The sequence below is a fragment of the Eubalaena glacialis genome, chromosome 8 (assembly GCF_028564815.1).
Source record: "Eubalaena glacialis isolate mEubGla1 chromosome 8, mEubGla1.1.hap2.+ XY, whole genome shotgun sequence".
NCBI lineage: Eukaryota > Metazoa > Chordata > Mammalia > Artiodactyla > Balaenidae > Eubalaena > Eubalaena glacialis.
In genome coordinates, this window is record NC_083723.1 from 62,963,103 (window position 1) to 62,982,146 (window position 19,044).

At 37.0% G+C, this 19,044-nt stretch overlaps 1 protein-coding gene across 1 annotated transcript in view; it reads left to right on the top strand.

The window, feature by feature from the left end:
- Window positions 1–19,044, top strand: part of THSD7A (thrombospondin type 1 domain containing 7A) — a 743,356-nt gene that overhangs the window by 552,040 nt on the left and 172,272 nt on the right. Inside the window, exons 8-9 of the mRNA XM_061198529.1 lie at window positions 9,675–9,830; window positions 11,161–11,373. Of these exons, the coding sequence (XP_061054512.1) occupies window positions 9,675–9,830; window positions 11,161–11,373 (369 nt within the window). The remainder of the gene's footprint in view (window positions 1–9,674; window positions 9,831–11,160; window positions 11,374–19,044) is intronic.

Sequence of the window (19,044 nt, forward strand, 5' to 3'; positions counted from 1 at the left end):
ATCCCCATTAACTGTACTTTAATACATTATGACCTATTTCAAATGTATTTGCATGTGTGTGTGTGTCATTACATATTGTTACATATTATTGAAGCTCTCTCACTTATCCTTCCAAGATCGCATGGAGTAGTACTTAGAAGTACACACTGAAGATTATGGAACCAAACTGCCTGGATGTGAGTCCAAAATATACTATTTCCTAGCTGTGTGACTTTGGGAAAGTTACTTCACCTTTCCATATTCAGTTTCCCCATTTGGAAATAATTATCCACCACCACCACCCCAAATGGGGATAATTGAAATACCTATCCCATGGGGTTTTGAGAGAATTACATGAATTAATATTTGTTAAGTACTTGGAGCGCCATAACATTGCCTGGTACATTGTAAATGCCAGTAAGCATTTGTCATTAAATAAACCACATCCACTCCATCACAGGATGTGGGACTCCTATTCTCAATTTTATGTTTAACATTCCTTGCTTTTCTTTATGTATTTGACATGCCCATGCTCTTCAGCCAAAGACCACCAGGTACACACCTGTGTTTGAACAAGTTGGGTTTATTACTTTTTGCAGCAAGGGAGAGCCCACACCCTGGGCAACCAGGGGCATCTCAGTAAGAGTGTCAGAAAGCACTTATATTAGGATTTGGGCTTCAGTTAAGTAATTATTTTAGGGGGCTTTAAATAAGTGGGCTTTGCTGTGGATTGAATGCTGTAAGGAAGCAAGAGTAATTCTATAACCAGGTATCTTAAAAAACCTTATTTGGAAGTAGGAAAGACTAGAGTGAGTCTAAAGCTGTAATTGATAAAGAAGCAGAACTCACTCATATTAGCTGGGAGATGGGAATATTTGATATTTTGGCTGTTCCCACGGTGACCTTGTTTTTAGTTAGACAAATGAAGTAGTCTTACTTTTTGTCTTACTCCATCATAGCCTAGCTGAAAAGATCAGGTCAGTTCCGAGACAATGGTGGCCACTCTCCTCTTTTCCAGACTTACCTATTTATCCCAAAACATGATGATAATGCTTGCTTTTTAAAACTTTATATGAATAGTATCATTTAGTACAGGAGTCCCCAACCCCCAGGCTGTGGACCAGTTTCCGTGGAAACTGGTCCCTGGTGCCAAAAAGGTTGGGGACTGCTGATTTAGTATATATTCTTCTTTGGCTTGCTTTCTTCACTCTTTGATACATATTTGTGGGTTTCATCATATCAGTGATTGTACTGTAGTTTATTTATTTCCACCTCTGTATAGAATTGTATTGACACCGTAGTATTGACTCCATAATTTAATATCCATTCCCTTTTTGTTGGATACCTGAGTTATTCCTAGATATTTGCAGTTATAAACAATGCTACAATGACAATTCTTATAAATATCTCCTGAGGTAAATGTCTGATGTCTGATAGCTTTTTCCAAACTATATATCTGGGAGTATGCCTGTCTTCAAACATACTAGAGAATTCCAAGTTATTTTCCAAAATGGGTAAAACAACTTAAATTTCTACCAGCAGTGTTTAACTGCTCTGGCTGCTTCACATCTTCTCCAGCACTTGGTATTGTCAAACATCTAAGTTTTTTGATAAACTAGTGGATATAAAATGTCATTTCAGATGTTATTTTTTTATTAAGTCTGATAATCTTTGACTTTTAGTGGTTTATACTCTTGCATTCATTTCCTCCATCTTATTTTATTCTCTTTGTTACATTTTTTGTTTCACTGTTTCTTCTTTCTTGCCTTCTTTTGAATTTATTGCAATGATTTTGTTATTGTTACATTGTTTCCCTTAGTTTGGAAGTTACACATTCTTATCCTATTTATATAAAGAGATTACCTTAAAATATTAAGGTCCAGACCTAAATGAATACAATCTATAATTAATATATTTACCTTGCTAAGGGCTTTAAACTGCTTTACCTCTGATTACCTTTCACCAACTTACATATTATGTAGTCTTGTATTTTAGTTCTATATTGCTGTTTATAACTGTCTGTATTAGTTTTCTATCCCTACCATAACAAATTACCAAAAACTTAACATTTTATCTTATAATTTTGTAGGTCAAAAGTCTGACATGGTTCTCACCTGGCTAAAATCAGGGGGCTTAGCAGAGCTGCATTCCTTTCTAGAAGCTCTAGAGAAGCATCTGTTTCCTTGCCCATTCAACTTGTTGGCAGAATTCAGTTTCTTGCAGTTGGAAAAGTAAGATCTCCATTTCCTTGCTAGTTAGGGACTGTCCCCAGCTTCTAGAGGCCACATTCCTTGGCCTTTACCCCTCTCCTCCAAAGCCAGAAATGGCAAATCAAGTACCTCTCATGCTTTGAACCTCTCCTCCTTCTTCTTCCATCTCACCTTTCTGACCAGCTGGGAAAGGCTTTCTGCTTTTTAGGACTCATGTGGTTAGAGTAGGCCAATTTAGATAATCCAGGATAGTTTCCGCATCTCAGGGTTTGAACCCTGAATCACAGCTGCAGAGTCCTTTTTCCCATTAAGATAACATATTCACAAATTCAGAGGATTAAAGCATGGGATCTTTGGGGGACCATTATTCTGCCTACCACACTCCCCTATTTAATCATCATAATTATGCTTTTACAGTCAACGTTTACTTTTACTCACATTTAATATTTTCTTTGGCCACCATTCCATCTGGCGTCTTAGACCCTGCTTCTCTGTTCACTTTCCTTTGTATGAGAAATAAATCCTTTAGATATTTCCTTAATGATGGTTTGTTATAATTTAACTCTCATTTTCTGTCTGAAAATGCCTTCCTTTGTCCCTGGTAATTAAAGAATCTGGATATGCAAGTTCTATGACCTGGGATCAGTACTGCCTCAAGGGAGAGGCCAGCTTTAGGACTCTGGCACCATACCAGATTCATGCTGTGGATTTGGGGAATCATTTGAGGATTTTTCTTTCTTGTGATCCTAGTTATAAAATTGAAAGGTTTTATTTTTAAAATAACATATAGGCTTCTGCTTCCAGGAAGATAGAAAAGATGTAATTTTTCCTAATTCTTTTACTAAATTAAAAAAAAATCCTGAACATTATATAGTAAACAGACCGTTAAGATGACTCTGAAAGTCGGAGAGGGAGGCAGGCAAGCTAGAGATTTTAAGACTCAAGAAATGACAAGATGCTGAGTTCCCTTGGTTTTCCTTTTGCCTCCCACATCTCAGACTTGGAGTGAGAGAAGACAACCACTCAGAAATGCCAGTGGGAGCAGATTTTAAAAGACCCTAACACATACTCATTCAGGCAATGTTTTAATTTGCTTCTAACACAATATGAAAATTAAAATATATTCTGTACCTATAGAAAATTAGACTTATAAGGAGAAAAAACACAAATTGGTAGAGTGGATTAAAAAACATGACCCAACTATACACATTCAACAAGATGCTCACTTCGAATATAGCAATATCCCAGGTTGAAAGTAAATAATGAAAAACGATAAATCATGAAAATATTATTCAAAGAGAAGCAGGAGTGGCTATATTAATATCCGATAAATTAGACATCAGAGCAAAGAAAATTACCAGAAACAGAGAAGGACATTATATAATGATAAAGGGTCAATCCACCAAGAAGATAATGAAATCTTAAATGTATATGCACTAAACAACATACTACAAAATATGTGAACAAAAACTGATAGAACTGAAAGGAGAAATACACAAATCCACAATTAAAGTTGGAGATGACAACATTCTACTCCCCAAACAAAAATCAGCAAGGGTACAGAAGAACTCAACAACATCAACCAACAGAATTTATTAAGCATTTGTAGAACACTCCAACAACAGAATACGTCTTCTTTTCAGGTATCTATGAAACATATACTAAGATAGACCATACCCTGATGCATAAAACAAAGTTCAGCAAATTTCAAAGAATTTAAATCATACACAGTGTGTTCTCTGAGCACAATTGGAACCAAATTAGAATTCTATCACAGAAAGATAACAGTCTCCAAACACTTGGAAACTAAACAACCCATTTCTAAATAAGCCATGTGTGAAAGAGGAATTCTCAAAGAAAATCAAAATACTTGAACTGAATTAAATGAAAATATAACACATAAAAATCTGTGAGACACAGCTAAACAGTGCTGAAGAAGAAATTTATAACATTAAATGCTTACATTAGAAGAGGATAAGACACAAATCAATGATCTGAACTCCCACTTCAAGAACCAAGAAAAAAGAGAGCAAAATAAGATGAAAGCCAGCAAAAGGAAGAAAATAATAAAAATAAGAACAGAAATCAGTGAAATTGAAAACAAAAACAATAGAGAAAATCAGTGAAACAAAGAGCTGGTTCTTTGAACAGACTATTAACATTGAAAACTCTGGCAAGACTGCTAAAGTAAAAAAGGGAGAAGACACAAATCACCAACATCAGGAATGAAACAGAGGCTATCACTATTGACCTTACAGACAGCAAAAGAATAACAGGGGAATACCACAGACAACTTTATAAACATATATTTGACAACTTAGACTAAATAGAAGGAATTTAAAAAATCAAAATAAAAAAACTATAAACTACTGTAACTCACTCACTGTGAAACAGATCATTTCTATCCAGAAAATAGGAAAAGAGGGAACAAAGACCAAGATATTAGAACGAAAAGAAAACTACAGACCAAAATCTCTCATAAATACAGATACAGAAATCCTTAACAAAAATATTAGCAATTAGAATTCAGTAATACATTATAAGAATTGAAGACTAGGACCAAGTACCGTTTATTCAGAGATGCATGGCTGGTTCAATATTGGAAAATCAATTAATATAATCCACCATATTAACAGGCTAAAGAAAAAAAAATCACATGATAACATCAAACAATGGAGAAAAAGCATCTGACAGAATTCAACACCCACTCATAATAAAAACTCTCAGAAAAATAAGAATGGAGAGAAACATCCTCAACTTGGTACAGATCATCTACAAAAACCTACAGGTAACATCATGCTTAATGGCGAAAGACTGAATTCTTTCCCTCTAAGATTAGGAGCAAAGTGGCTGTAGGCAATCCTTGTAGCTTCATCACTCCATCTCTCTCCATTATTGCAGTGTCTTCTTTTCTATGTGTCTTCACATGGCCTTCTTATAAGGACACCAGTCATTGGATTTAGGACTCACTTGAATCCAGTAGGACCTCATTAGCTAATTACATTTGCAATGACCCTATATCCAAATAAGGTCATGTTCTGAGTTTTTAGTAGACATGAATTTGAGCGGGGGGAAGCACTATTCAACCCAGTTCATGTACCCTGGCTGTATCAATGTCAATATTCTGATTGTGGTATTATACTATAGTTTTGTGAGATCTGACTCTTGGGGGAAACTGGGTAAAGGGTATATGGGATCTCTGTGAGGTTACAATTTCATGTGAATCTACAATTATCTCAGAATAAAACATTTAATTCAAAACATTATATATTCACTGTTCTTAGGGATTATACAGTGTACTCACTCATACCAATGAGGTATTCATTCAGAATACCTCATTGGCCACATTAATGGAAACAGATTATTTAAGTTTACCTCCTATAATGAATTTTTTTCCATCATAATACTCTAAATATACAAATACAAAAATATTTCAGACCTACCTACAAAAATGTACCAGTTTTATTTTTTTGTTTGTTTTATTAAGTCCTGAAAAGTTCAGACATTCTTTTATGACCTTGTGAAGCGTACAAAGTACATATAATTGAAAACCCTTTAAGTCGTATGAGAACAATAAAAGGTCTCCTTTATTTTCAAGAGATCAACAATAAGTCAAAAAAATCTAATATATACTTCCTTGGAACTTGTACTGGATGAACAACTTCTTTATAGTTTCTAGTAAAATTATATAAGAATAATGACTGGGCCATTTTAGAAAATTTCGTTCTCAATATTTGAGAACAAGGGATCAGCAATAAACACTACATTATGTAATACAAAACTATAGGAATTATATCCCACAGATTAAACTAGAACCCAGTAAGATCTCCTGGGTCTGTTCTTTACTTCATTATTGAATCACACTGATTCCAAATAAATCTTGGGCAATTGCCAAAACAAAAAGACCACTTTTGAGGAGTTCAACTAGTATCTGTGATTTACATTAATCAGCATATACTGTTTACAGGCACAGAGTTCACTCTATTGAACCTGTGCTCTCACTACCCAAGGCCCTCTCTTTTTCTGGCTGTAGTTTGGTCCTGGTACCTCCACTGGTCAATCTGTGCTATGGGCATGAGGTTTGAAGTGGTAGCCTCACATTTGCCAACTCTTTGTATGCCAGGGAAGGTCTAAGATAGAACCCCACCAGTTAAATCAATAATTGTGTGACTCATATTTGTAAAACTGACCGAGAACATTTATTTACAGTGTTTTTTTAAATAAAAAATTGAAAATGCAAAAAAAAGAATTAGCATATACTGGATAAGAAAACCTATAATGAAAATCACCAAAGGAATAGAATCATACAGAAAATATTCTCCCCCTGTGTTTCTTTGATTAATGAAAGATAGATAGATAGATAGAAAGTTATCTGTAAAATTGAGGCTACTGTCGACTGAAAAAAAATGCACAATGTTGAGAGTTGTGAGTTAAGTTTATTTGGGGCAAAATGAGGACTATGGCTCAAGAGATAGCATTTCAGGTAGTACTCAGAAACTGCTCCAAAGAGGTGTGGGGGAAGGTCAGTGTATATGTGATTTTGGTGAAGGGGGGGGAGTACATGCAATCAAGCACACATTTTTGCAGAAGGTTGCTGCTAGTCACGAGGAGCAGACATCACCATGAAGGATTTTAGTGCCATTTCAGATATGGGGACATGCAAGAATTAGGCTCATAAAATCTTCTCCTGAAAATATCTATCTGAAGGCCTGTTTTGCCAGTTTTTCCCAGAGCACAGGGTGCCTCCTTCCTGGTCTCCACCCTGCACTCCTTTCAGGGCATGTTGAAGGTCAGCAGTCACAGCAGCTTACGGTTTAATCCTTGTAGAATCAGATAGCAAGTGCCACTTTTTAGTTGGTCTATTTTTCAAGGACTGTATTATCTCAGTGTTGATTTGCTCAGCTTAGCAGAAGATCTTAAGAGTATTTTGCTTCAAGCAATACTTCCTTAAGCCTTTATTCATCACATTTCTCTTTTAATAGCTCAAGGAGAATTTGTGACTGATTATTCTATTTGATTTATTCAAAATACACCAAGAGCTAAAATTAAGCTTTAGAAAAATGGCCAGGAATTAATGTTTGTACCTTTTTCCTTAATAAAAACTGTATTTTCCTCCTACAGTTCTCAACCTTATATATAAAATATATTTCTTCAGGCTGTAATCATAGTTCTCACAATTGCATGCTCAGTAGACTTCCCTTTATAGTAACTGTAATTTCCAAAACTATATAGTAACACTAAAGACTAAAGTTACTTTTAGTTAATTGAAAGGAAAAAAAAGGAGACTTTTCAGGTAATTATACATATAACCACTAATTTAAATGATAGTCTGAAGGATTCAACAAGTGAAGGAATTACTTATGTTAATTTGCAGTTATAGGAGTTTTTCTTCATATTGTAGACTTATATTAGTCAAGATTCTCTGGAGAAACAGAACCAATAGTATATATACAGATATGTAAGAGGAGATTTATTATAGGAATCAGCTCCTGGCATCCTGGGAGTGGGCCACTGGTATAATTCCCAGTTTCCCAGAACCAGGAACTCTGATGTCCAGGGGGAGGAGAAGATGGATATCCCAACTCAGGAAGGGAAGGAATGTACCCTTCCTTCACCTTTTTGTTCTATTCAGGCCTCAGTGGATTGGATGATGCCCCACCCACAGTGGTGAGGGCAATCTGCTTTACTTAGTCTACTGATTCAAATGCTAATCGCTTCCAGAAACACACTCACAGGAACTCCCAGAAACAGTGCTTTACCAGCTATGTGGGCATCCCTTAGCCCAGGCAAGTTAACACATGAAATTAACCATCACAAGACTCTTACACCTGTAACAATATTAAAAACAAATTGTTTTATGTGAGATATGTATCATTGATATCATTTTTTTATATTCAGAGAAATGAAACATTTATTCCTGTATTTTCTGTCATCAGTGTGCCAAGCACTTTCACTGTTGGAAAGCAATCCAATTAATCATTTTTGGCTTTGCCTAATGTTATGATAGAAATTAGCAACAATTCTGATAAACTTAAGTGAGAATGCACTTGGTGCTCATGCTAAGCAAATTAGGGATGGCCAGTCATTTATTTTCACTGCTCTGTGTGTGTGTGTGTGTGTGTGTGTGTGTGTGTGTGTGTGTGTTCCGGGGTGGGGTGGGGGGGCTGGAGAGTGGGAGGGGATGAAAATAAGTATTGCTAGGAAGAAAAAATAAGAAACAAAATCTATAGAATATTTTTCAGAACTGAAAAGCTGTGGCAGAAAGAGGAGTTAATATATTAGTCTTTAGGTAGCATTTATGATTGAGTGTGCAGAAAGTTGAGGGATATACAAGTACCTACAGTTTGCTTTAGTGTTTATACTACAAGCAGATATATTTAGTACTTTTATTTAAAAGTTAGGATAAGATAGTTGAAAATATTTTATTTTCTCTATGAGCTTCTATATGCAATCCCATGCAATTGGAATTTGATAGTCCTTTACATAAAGAGAATAAGAATTAGCTAAGACCTCTTATTATTTCAGGCTTCTGTGCCACATGCATGGGCATTTCAAAGTATCAGAGAGTAACAGGGGCTAGCTTTTATTAAAGGAAATGTGTGTCTTAAGACATTTACTTCTCAAAATTTTTATGACAGTAGTAAACTTGATTCTCTTCTGATGTCCATAAAGTTTTAAGTATCATTCTTACTTAGTCATTTTTAACCAGAACTGTGGACACCTTCTGACGTTAACTATCAAATATATGTGCTGCACAAAATAGCCAAACTGCAGTCATCATAGTAGAAGAGAAGCAAGGGCTAGCAGTATTTATACACAGTTCGTTGGTCAACTCATGAACATACGTGGACAATTATAAATTTGTCCCCTTAGCAATTCTGAGCTTTGGATCACATATGCAAATAGTGTATTCTTTAAAGTTCTGGAAAGTATCTGGTGAGTCATGCAGTTGGAGATAGAGATGCCCCATTTGGTGGCCTGAGCTCTTCCTTCATCAGATCCATCAGTTACCTTTCTGCAGACCAAAAGGGAAGGGGAACTGCTCTGCCAGAGCCACTCAGTGGAGATTTTTTCCATATACGTTAAAACTGTAGTTCCCCTCCTACTCTGTTCAGTCCTCTAAATTCTACTTTTTTAGAACCTAACTATAAAATTTTAGAAATAAAATTAACCGTAAGGATTATTTTACTGACTAGGAAAGTTAGACTCAGCATTGTTAATTGCATGACTAATTAGTGGTGAAGCTGGTGATCAAACAATCTGCAAGACTTCTAGCCCAGTTTCCTTTGACTATACTACACTGCTTCTTTTCCCCCCACTCCTCCTTTTATTCTCAGGATGGAGCTGAGAAGCATTCGAGTAATGTCTTGGTGGCACTTCTTTAAGCATTTTCCTTCTCCATAGACAAAACTGCTCTGAAAAATCATATTATTGACCATAACAATCTGTTTAATTCTTAAGGAACCTTTCTTTTTCTCCAAACAGCCTCAAAACCAGTGGACTTGAAATCATGCGCTGGCCCTACCCCTAATACGACACAGCTGTGCCACATTCCCTGTCCTATTGAATGTGAGGTTTCACCTTGGACAGCTTGGGGACCTTGTACTTATGAAAATTGTAATGACCAGCAAGGCAAAAAAGGTATGTAATATTAAAATGGCATGCTTAAAACTCCCATCAATTGGGTCAAACCATGAATTATTAACAAATGCTGCTCTGTGTTCCTGTGATCATTCATTTGCAGTATTTTCCAGAATGGCTAAAGAGTATTGATCTTCAGCACAGAAGAATTATAAACCTATTCTGGTGATGATACCAGAAGATTAAAACTGCAGAACGTAGGCAAGATGCTTGTTAATTTAGACAACAGATAGAGAGCATCTGAGGCAGTTGGTGCAGTGGTTAAGATGAGCTGCGGTGTCAGGCTGACCTGGATTGCAAAACCTAGTCTGTTCTCTATTGTTTAGATAAGTTAATTAACTTATTTAAATATTTGTTCCCTTATCTGTAAAAGGGATGTAATATGATCTGGCACCCAAGTTTTCTTTAAAGATTCAATGAATTAAACATAAAGCACTTATTTCATTGCCTGACCTGTAGCTAGTGCCTAATAAACAGAACTACTTATTACTTTGAAGGTAAACAAACAAATAATGAATATTGCTTTTATGATGCAAATAATATATCTAAAAGGAATAGAATAAATGCAATTGTTTACTACATGTTCAGCATGGTAGAGTAATTTTCACATGATCTAGTAATTGAAAACATTTTTCTACTTTGTTTCAAAGGACAGTTTTCTAGTGATTCTAATATATTCACATAGCAGTAGACAGACTTATTAATTTTGTTATACATTGTCAGAAAGGGCAGCACTTAGGTGTTATTAAAGCACAGAGCAGGACTTTGAATACTCCTTGTTAGAGCCCAGATGGTTTATATCCCGAATTCAAATTTCTGGGGAGTCTAAATTCAACTAAGGCTTCAAGAGACAATTTCCTGAAACCATCCAACTTCTCAGAGGTTCCTTTTCAAATTTAACCAGGTGATCCTGTTGAGGAATTCAAAGTAATAGCACTTTTGTCTGGTCATGAATATTTCTGAATAGCTTGAGATTTTATTGTGTCTTTGAACATTTTACAACTACAGACTTTCCAAATCAACCAATCACCTCTCTCTCTGTCTCTCTTTCTCTTTCTCTCTCTCCAGCCCATTCTTGCTTTACTTTTACTGTAGTAAGCTGACACCAAAAGTCCCTCTTTGGCCATTCTGTTTATTCATTCATTTATTCATTTAATAAGTTATTAATGAGCTCATATTAAACTAGAGTTTGAGGATACACTAGTGATTAAAGCAGATACGAATTCTACCCTCTACCCTCATCCAGCTTTCACTTGGAGTTTCATTCAGCCTTCTGAAATATTCAACGCATGATGGTAACAGTAAATATTTTCCTTCCCCAACAATTCAGGTTTTAAACTGAGGAAACGGCGCATTACCAATGAGCCCACTGGAGGCTCTGGGGGCGCTGGGAACTGCCCTCACTTACTGGAAGCCATTCCCTGTGAGGAGCCATCCTGCTATGACTGGAAAGCAGTGAGGCTAGGAGACTGTGAACCAGATAATGGAAGGGAGTGTGGTCCAGGCACTCAAATTCAAGAGGTTGTGTGCATCAACAGTGATGGTGAGAAAGATTATCTATCCTGCTTTTATGGATGTCTGTTTGACCCTGGAGATACGGTTTTCCTTATGTTAAAATCTCATGTCTTCTCACATCATAGCTGGTTCCATTTACAAACACAGAAATAGCTGCCCCTTCCTCCCCTCCCTCCCTCCCTCCCTCCCTTCCTCCCTTCCTTCCTCCCTTCCTTCCTCCCTTCCTTCCTTTCTTCCTTCCTGATGGTGGCTGTGAAGAGGGTCTTGAACAATCACAAGGTATTCTTTACTTTGAAAACAGGTAACATAGAATAAGAAACCATCATCAAGGCAATGTGTAAAATTGACAAATTTTAAAATAACAAGGAAAGGTAACATTTTTCTAAGTGTTTTTTTTTTCCTATTTGCCATGGAAAGTGATATGTAAATAAAGAAGGGTTGTAAGCATTGGTTGACTTGCCTTTAGAAGCCTTCATCTCCCACCCTGATACTGTGTCCTAGTAATATATTTTAATTTCCACACTTCCAAGCCACGAGGCCTATTGCAGCCTAGAGTTCCTGAGTCAACCTTCTGAGCTCTAGGGCCTCCCTTCCAGGAATGTCATAGAGCCACTGGGATGGGGATTTTCCACAAAGTTCTTTCCTTGAACTCTAGGAATTACCTTGGACTTTTACGACTGATTTTTGTTGGATAAAATATCCTGTCTTGCTGTTAGCCCTGACTTAAGATCTTTACATTCTTTCCAAGAGTGCTGCTACTGTTTCAGGGAGGTTCCCCCTTATTGTTCAGCAATGCCTGAATCACACTTAGGAAACAGAGATCTCCCCCAGACGTAGTGTAAAACCTCTGGCTAAGAGCATCTTCAAGGTTCTTCCAACTCTGGAATCCTGAGACTCTGCACATCAGAGCAGCATGAGCACCACACCCCGGGGTCCCATGGTTGACAGTTGATGCTGTTTACAGCATATGCAGGAACATTCTGGTGCCCCCTCAGGGGCACTGGAACATCTGGTAACCGTCGTGATTCCTTCCATCCTATTTTCTTCCAGCAAGCAGAATTGTTACCTCCTGTGACTCAATCACTGCTCAGTAGAGAAAGATACTCTCTGGGGTAAGAGACTGACAGACACTGCTAGTACTGAGAAATTAGCTTTTCAACTTTGAAACCTACAGTGTTGTCTTTGTCCAGGGTCCAAGGTAGTCATGCAGGACAGCATCAGGTAAAATCTGAACCAACACTTGAAGTTGGAAGGTGAAGAGGGGATTATTGCCCCAGATATTTTACGATGAATGCCGCTTTTTTCTCTGTAGATATAATTAGCTATGATACATCCTCTCTTTAGCTTTTACTTAGTTCTACTCTAAAGGGAAAGAAAAGGAGATTAACATCTAGGAAAAAGAGAGCAAATGGAATGCATTCTGTTGTGCTTAAAATCCTAATTTGAATTAAAAGGCACTCTATATTACTATCTGAGTTGCTGTAAAACAGTAAGGGTCATATTTATTTTAGTATCGTTAGTGACTTCCTTAATGATACTGCTTCTTGATTCCTTTTCCTCAATTTAAATAATTTTTCTTATCCTCCTATAGACCTAGGGAGGAACTGGGATCCCAGATATTATAAAAAGTATATTTGCATGGGCTAGGTTGAAAAAAACTCTTAAGATGAAAAGTTAATTGTGCATGGAACCTCTGCCTAAATATTATAAAATGAAAAATCAGATCTCACGTATTGCAGTGGTCTTCCTGGATGTTTGTGCAAATTGAGTATATTTGAAATGTACTAGAGGAGGTGGCTATTTTAAAAACAACAGTGGTTATTTTTAATTCTGTCAGCTAAAAAATATTTTGTAGCACATATAATCACCTCCTAAATTGTCTTGTGGAACATTAAAGAACAAGAAGAATGAGTTAGAGATGTCTAGTTATGTTGGAAAGTAACGTATGCTATCACCTAAAAGGCAAATTGATAATTCAGTATACGTAAGCTGGTTTCACTTTGTCCACCTAACAAACAGAATGAATTTTAAAAGGTAAGAAATGTGTTATTAATATTCAGTTTGTTATTATTGTTCATTATCAGGACATCTCCTCCGTCATTACATTTTACTCCCTGACATATATTAGTTGTCGTGCAATTCAGTGTTTTAACTGCCTCAACTACAGGAATGTGTAAAATCAAGAAAATGTTTTATTATAAATCCTAGAGGCTGTTCAAATTTATATATAACTGAAACATAATTGTGCTGTGAGAATCAGTGCAAAAGCTGGAGACCTGTAAATACTACTCCAGGATTATCATGTGGTCACCTGGTAAGTGTTTAGCAGCTGCACCAAATGTCGTTTTGTAATTAAATCGAGCCCAGGGAATTAAAGTTGATTAGTTGTACAGACTCTACCTCTAGGCCTGGCTGTGGCTATAGATTTTGTTTTATAATTAAGTTAAAGCTCAACTAGGGAAGTGAAGAATTAAAGCCTGTGAATCTAGCAAATAATAGAAAGACTTTTTTCTCCCACCTTCCTCACAAATTTCACCACTTTGTTAATGATCTCAAAGCATTTAAAGTCTCTTCTTTTCTGAAGTATTCTTTATCCAGGCTTCTGAGATCATTAGGATTTGCTGCTGCTGTTATTGTCCATTTTTCCAATTGTCTTCTGAGGAACAGGGTTGACGGAGGGTTGAGAGAGCACCCAGGAGGAGTTTTATGTAGATTGTCTGACAGAGGGGTGTAACAAAAATGCAAGGCGAAAGAGAACTCAGAAGACAATTAGACTGTCCAGGAAGAGAGAAACATTTTATGTGTAATGGAAAAAAATATTACTCATAATTTAAAGATTGTCAGAAAAGCAATCCCAGACCTATGGGTACAAATACAGGAACTACTCTAAAGGTCTGGTGGTAATGGGTCAGGGTGCCGAGTGGAATCCTAGCGAATGTTGAACCTATGAGAAAACCCAAAATCTGCTTTCTTTCAGTTTTTGCAAAATTTGTTTGTGTTTTATTTAAAGGTGTAAATTGGTGAGGCAAGAGTATTTTGTTTCCCAGATTGGTTGGTTAGAGACAGAAGAAAGCAAGGCTATTAGGCTGAAAGTCAAAACATAATCTATAATCTTATTGATTACTTAAGGATGCTGTAAACCAAGTATTGTTTCCATATTTCCCTCCCCTCTGTTGAAAAAAGATAAATGATACCATCTATATTTCATTACCATGTGTTCTATTCTAGATATCAGAACATTGACACCTTTCTGTGTGAATTTCAAAACCACAGTTTTGTTATTTTGTTTTTGGTATTTGTAAAGGAGTGTCAGATTCCTGTCTTATCTATGGACTTAATTACAATCTATGGAGGCAAGTCCCAGAAAGCTGCATTTTTATGAAGCTTTCTGAATAGTTCTGATACACAATGAAGTTTGTGAACCACTGTACTAAAATGACAAAAGAATTGTTTTGGTGTAACCTAAGACCTGACTCTGTTACCCAAAGATTCCCAGCACCAAAGCATACTGGCTGGATTTGGGTAATGCTGAAGAAGACCTATGATTAAGAACACTAAGAAAGTAATACTGAAGCAAGCCTTTAAAGTAAATTTTTCTGCCTTTTTTGGGGGGGAACCATTTCTGTATAGCATCGGAAATACCAAAAGAACTGACTGTGAAAGATGGTTGAAGATGAACTTAATATCCCAGGCACTGGCTTGTCATGTGACTGCTTAGTCTTTCTGAATTTTTACCACCAATTTCTTCCTACTGGAATGAGATATGTATCCACATATGAGTATACGGAAGGGAAGACTTGAATGCTGTTTCTTTCCCAAGTAGTTTATGTTGTACTCTTCTTTCCCCAGGTATTCAGTATTAAGAGGAATGTAAGGGCATATCTGATATCTTGAGGTAAATCAGGAATAAGCTCCTAAAAAAAATGGAAAATTTTTGTCTCTGGAAAACAGGACTCAATATGGGGAGAAATGGGGCGAGGTACTGCTCTGCTCTATTTTAAGCCTTGTAGTACAATTTGTATACAATTTACAAATTATATAAATGCTGAATTAATTTGTCCAAATATATATTTATTAAAGAGTAACAGTTTGGAGGGGGATAGAGATATGTGGAATAAAGAGTACAGGGTAAGGAGCAAATCATTCCAGGAATAGAAAGAGAGAAATTACAAAGCTTATAGTTGAAACTCATATTTTGTCTGGTTGAGAATGTTCATAAGCCCTCCTAGAAGCATAGGCCATGTCAAGGATTAGTATGCCCACAGTTTATTAAGGATGTGCTCCCAGGGGAAGCCAGTAAGAGAAGGGGAAATAAAGAAGCAAAATAGTGAAAGGAGAGTGTGTCTTGGGTTCCCAAGACCACCCCCAGGTTCTTTAATTAACTACGGGAACTTAAGAACTCAGCATATGGTCATACCCACAGCTATGATTCATTTCATCAAAAGAGTACAAAGCAAAATTAGCAAGAGAAAAAGGCACATGGGGCAAAGTCCAGAGAAAACCAGGCACAAGCTTCCAAGAGTCCTCTCCCAGCAGAGTCAAATTGGATATGCATAATTTTTCCACCAGTGAATTGTGACATGTGTGAAGTGTTGTCTACCAGGGAAACTCACCTGAGCCTAGGAGTCCAGGGTTTATATTGGTTCAACCATGTAGTCACACTCTGCCTAGCACATACCAAAATTCCAGACTCCCAGAAGGAAAGCAAGTGTTCAGTATAAGCCATGTTGTTTGTATGAATACTTTAAGCCCACTGAGCAACACTTATCATTTAGAGAATGTGGAGCCCTCCAGAAATTCAACGTCCCAGATGCAAGCGAAAGGCCAGCCTAGTGAGCAAGAGTGTCTAAGGATAACAGTCTCAGGCCTGCTAAGTTAACTCTTTTCTGCAGGGAACACCAAAGTTGCAGTCTCAGTCTAATTAGGTGAGACACTCTGGAGTGTAAATTAAACCCCAAAGCTTCTAGCTTTAGAAGTAAAGGAGCTGGGATTTTATACTCTCACACCAGTCACCATTGGCCCACAGATGCTGGCTGGGAGGAGGAAGGTGGATCCAAGAAACTTCCAGCTCTCTATATTGGCCAGACCACCCTAGTGCCCAAGGCCATTCAGCTAAAGGTCAAGAATGAGATATTAGCAGCAGAATCTGATAGATGGGTGCAAAGATCCAGTAAAAGGAGTCTTCAGGGATCCAAGCTGGGCAAGAACACTGTACAGGAGGGAGATCCAAATATGGTGGGAAGGAGTATAAATGTGTGTATACTAAAGCAAACCTAAAACCTGGTAACAGTGTCGTCTATACTACAGGGGAATCCCCATGAGGATATAGTTTCCAGTTTAGGGAAACACTTTGGGACAATTTTGGTTGACAAATCTGCAGTACTCTCTACATTGCCTGGATAGTAAGAGAAGACCTGAGTTCTGCAAAATAAGAGAATTTTTAAGTTACTTCTGGTAGTATGGGGAGAGAGGTAAGCAGTTTGGGAATGATAAAAGAGAATGAAAGATAGTTCTAGGAGGAGAAGTGAGAGTAAGGATCTTAAGGAAGAAAGAGAAAAAGTTTGAGGACGGCCACAGATAACTGGAAATACCCTTTGGTATGAAATAGGTGATTTGGTCTCATGGGTTTGATCAGGGTAGTACCATTTTCTTGAGGTCATTATTGATAGCACTCCCATTTGTCCCCAAAATTGTCCTGGTTTGGAGAATAAGTAATATGATCACCCTAGAAATGACTGATAAATTGTGAGACAGAGGAGACAAAAAGCATATTTTTGCTTTTTTCCATCAGGATAATACCTTTTGTGCTATATTTTTTCATAATTATTTATCAGTGATGGACATCATAATACACAAGGAGGAGTGATGAAAACTTAAGTTAAAATTTGTGTAAGTTTATAAGGGAAACTAACCTAGGATTTGCTTCAAAAACTTTGGCACGAGCTCAAGTTCAGATCAATTGAAATATCTGTAGAACTAGTTGAGAATACAATTTCAAAAGCATGATCACTCTTTGGAACTGGAATCTACTTCTTAACACAAATTACACAGCCATTACATGGAAAAGCTGATCTTTTTAAATGCAAGAATACGTCCTATAACTGAATTGTTTTTCCATAATTTAAGCAATAAATCAACTAAGGAGTTTCCTTCCTGTAGAATGCTATGCCGTTTAATGCGTTTGCAATATAATTAGGTTGGATATTATGCTTAAATCTAAGGTCCCTTACTTTACAATTAGGATCATCTAACACTATTAGTAAGAGTTTGTTTCCAATAATTGCATTGAGATTCTCTGTTCAATTTGTTGTAAAGACGAAAGTCATTATAGCCTTTTCGAAAATTTAAGACAATAGGTTATTCTTCAATGTTGGTTTGTAGTAATCACAATTTTATTTTGGCCTTAAAAAATCTGGCATCAGATAACCTGATCTATCTTCTGTGTGTGTGTGTGTGTGTGTGTGTGTGTGGTATGTGTATTATAATATATTTTGATATACTGTAAATAAAAAGTATTTTTTTTTTGGTAAGGAAGCCATCAGGATTGAGCCAGTGTTCTTTTGCATATCAATGTCTTAGCAAAGAGTAGGGTTTTATGAGGAATTTTCTTCTTTAAAGTAGGTTAGTTATAGCAGAAACCTCAGATGAAAGTTAAGTGAACAGTAGTTTGCTTGACACTTAATAGGATGATATAAATTTCCCACTAAGTGTTATCTACCACTTCAAATGGCAAATGCAAGAGAAAACAGCCTTTCACTTTATACATGGTCAAGTGCCTTAACACAACCCAGGGCAGCCAGTTTTCTCATAGCTGGGTCAGTAAAAGCCAGTACGATAGAAGGCACATCTTTCAACCTAACAGATGGATCTCATCCCTTACATTATCCTTCCCTTTTTTGCTTCTGTGACTTTGCTCATCTCTTATCTCCCCTGTCAGACTTTGTTTTCCCTCGATTTCATTGATTCTCCATTCCTCTGATTTCTTTCCTCCCTCTCAAGCCGTGTATCATTTAACTGTTGCCAGATAACAAACCACCTCAAAACTCACTGGCTGAAAACAAAACCAGTTAGGATTTCTCATGATTCTGCAGAGTTACTGTTCAAGTTTTACTGTGCTCAGTCGGAGAGGTTTGGCTGTGACTGGAGGAAGATCCAAGATGGGCTCCCTCACGTATTTTGCGTCTGATGCTAACTGCCTGCTAAGGTGCATTGGTGCTTCTTCACAGGGGCTCTCATTCTCCGTTAAGCTAGACCAGCTTCCTTACATGGTGGTTGTAAGGCACTGCTTTTAAAAGGACAGAAACAGAAGCTGACAAGCCTCTTGAACTTTTACAGTGTCACTTCGGCCACATTCTTTTGGTCAAAGGAAGTCCTGATGACAACTCAGATTTAATGAGGAGAGAAATAGGCTCTACCGCTTGATGAGAGACATTATGAAGAATTGTGGCAAAGAATTTAATTCACTACAGTCCACCCTCTGGTCACAATTGTTTTCATTCCTCCCACATGCAAAGTACACCCCTTTTTCACCCAAGACCATCAGAATTCTCATGCAGTTACGCCATCAGGCTTAAAGTTCACTACCTCATGTTCTGCATCTAGTTCAAATATAGATGAGGCATCTCGGGGACAACAATTGGGTGTGGCTACTCTTTTCTTATTTGTATTTTTTTCACATATTTGCTTTGAGCTCTTACTT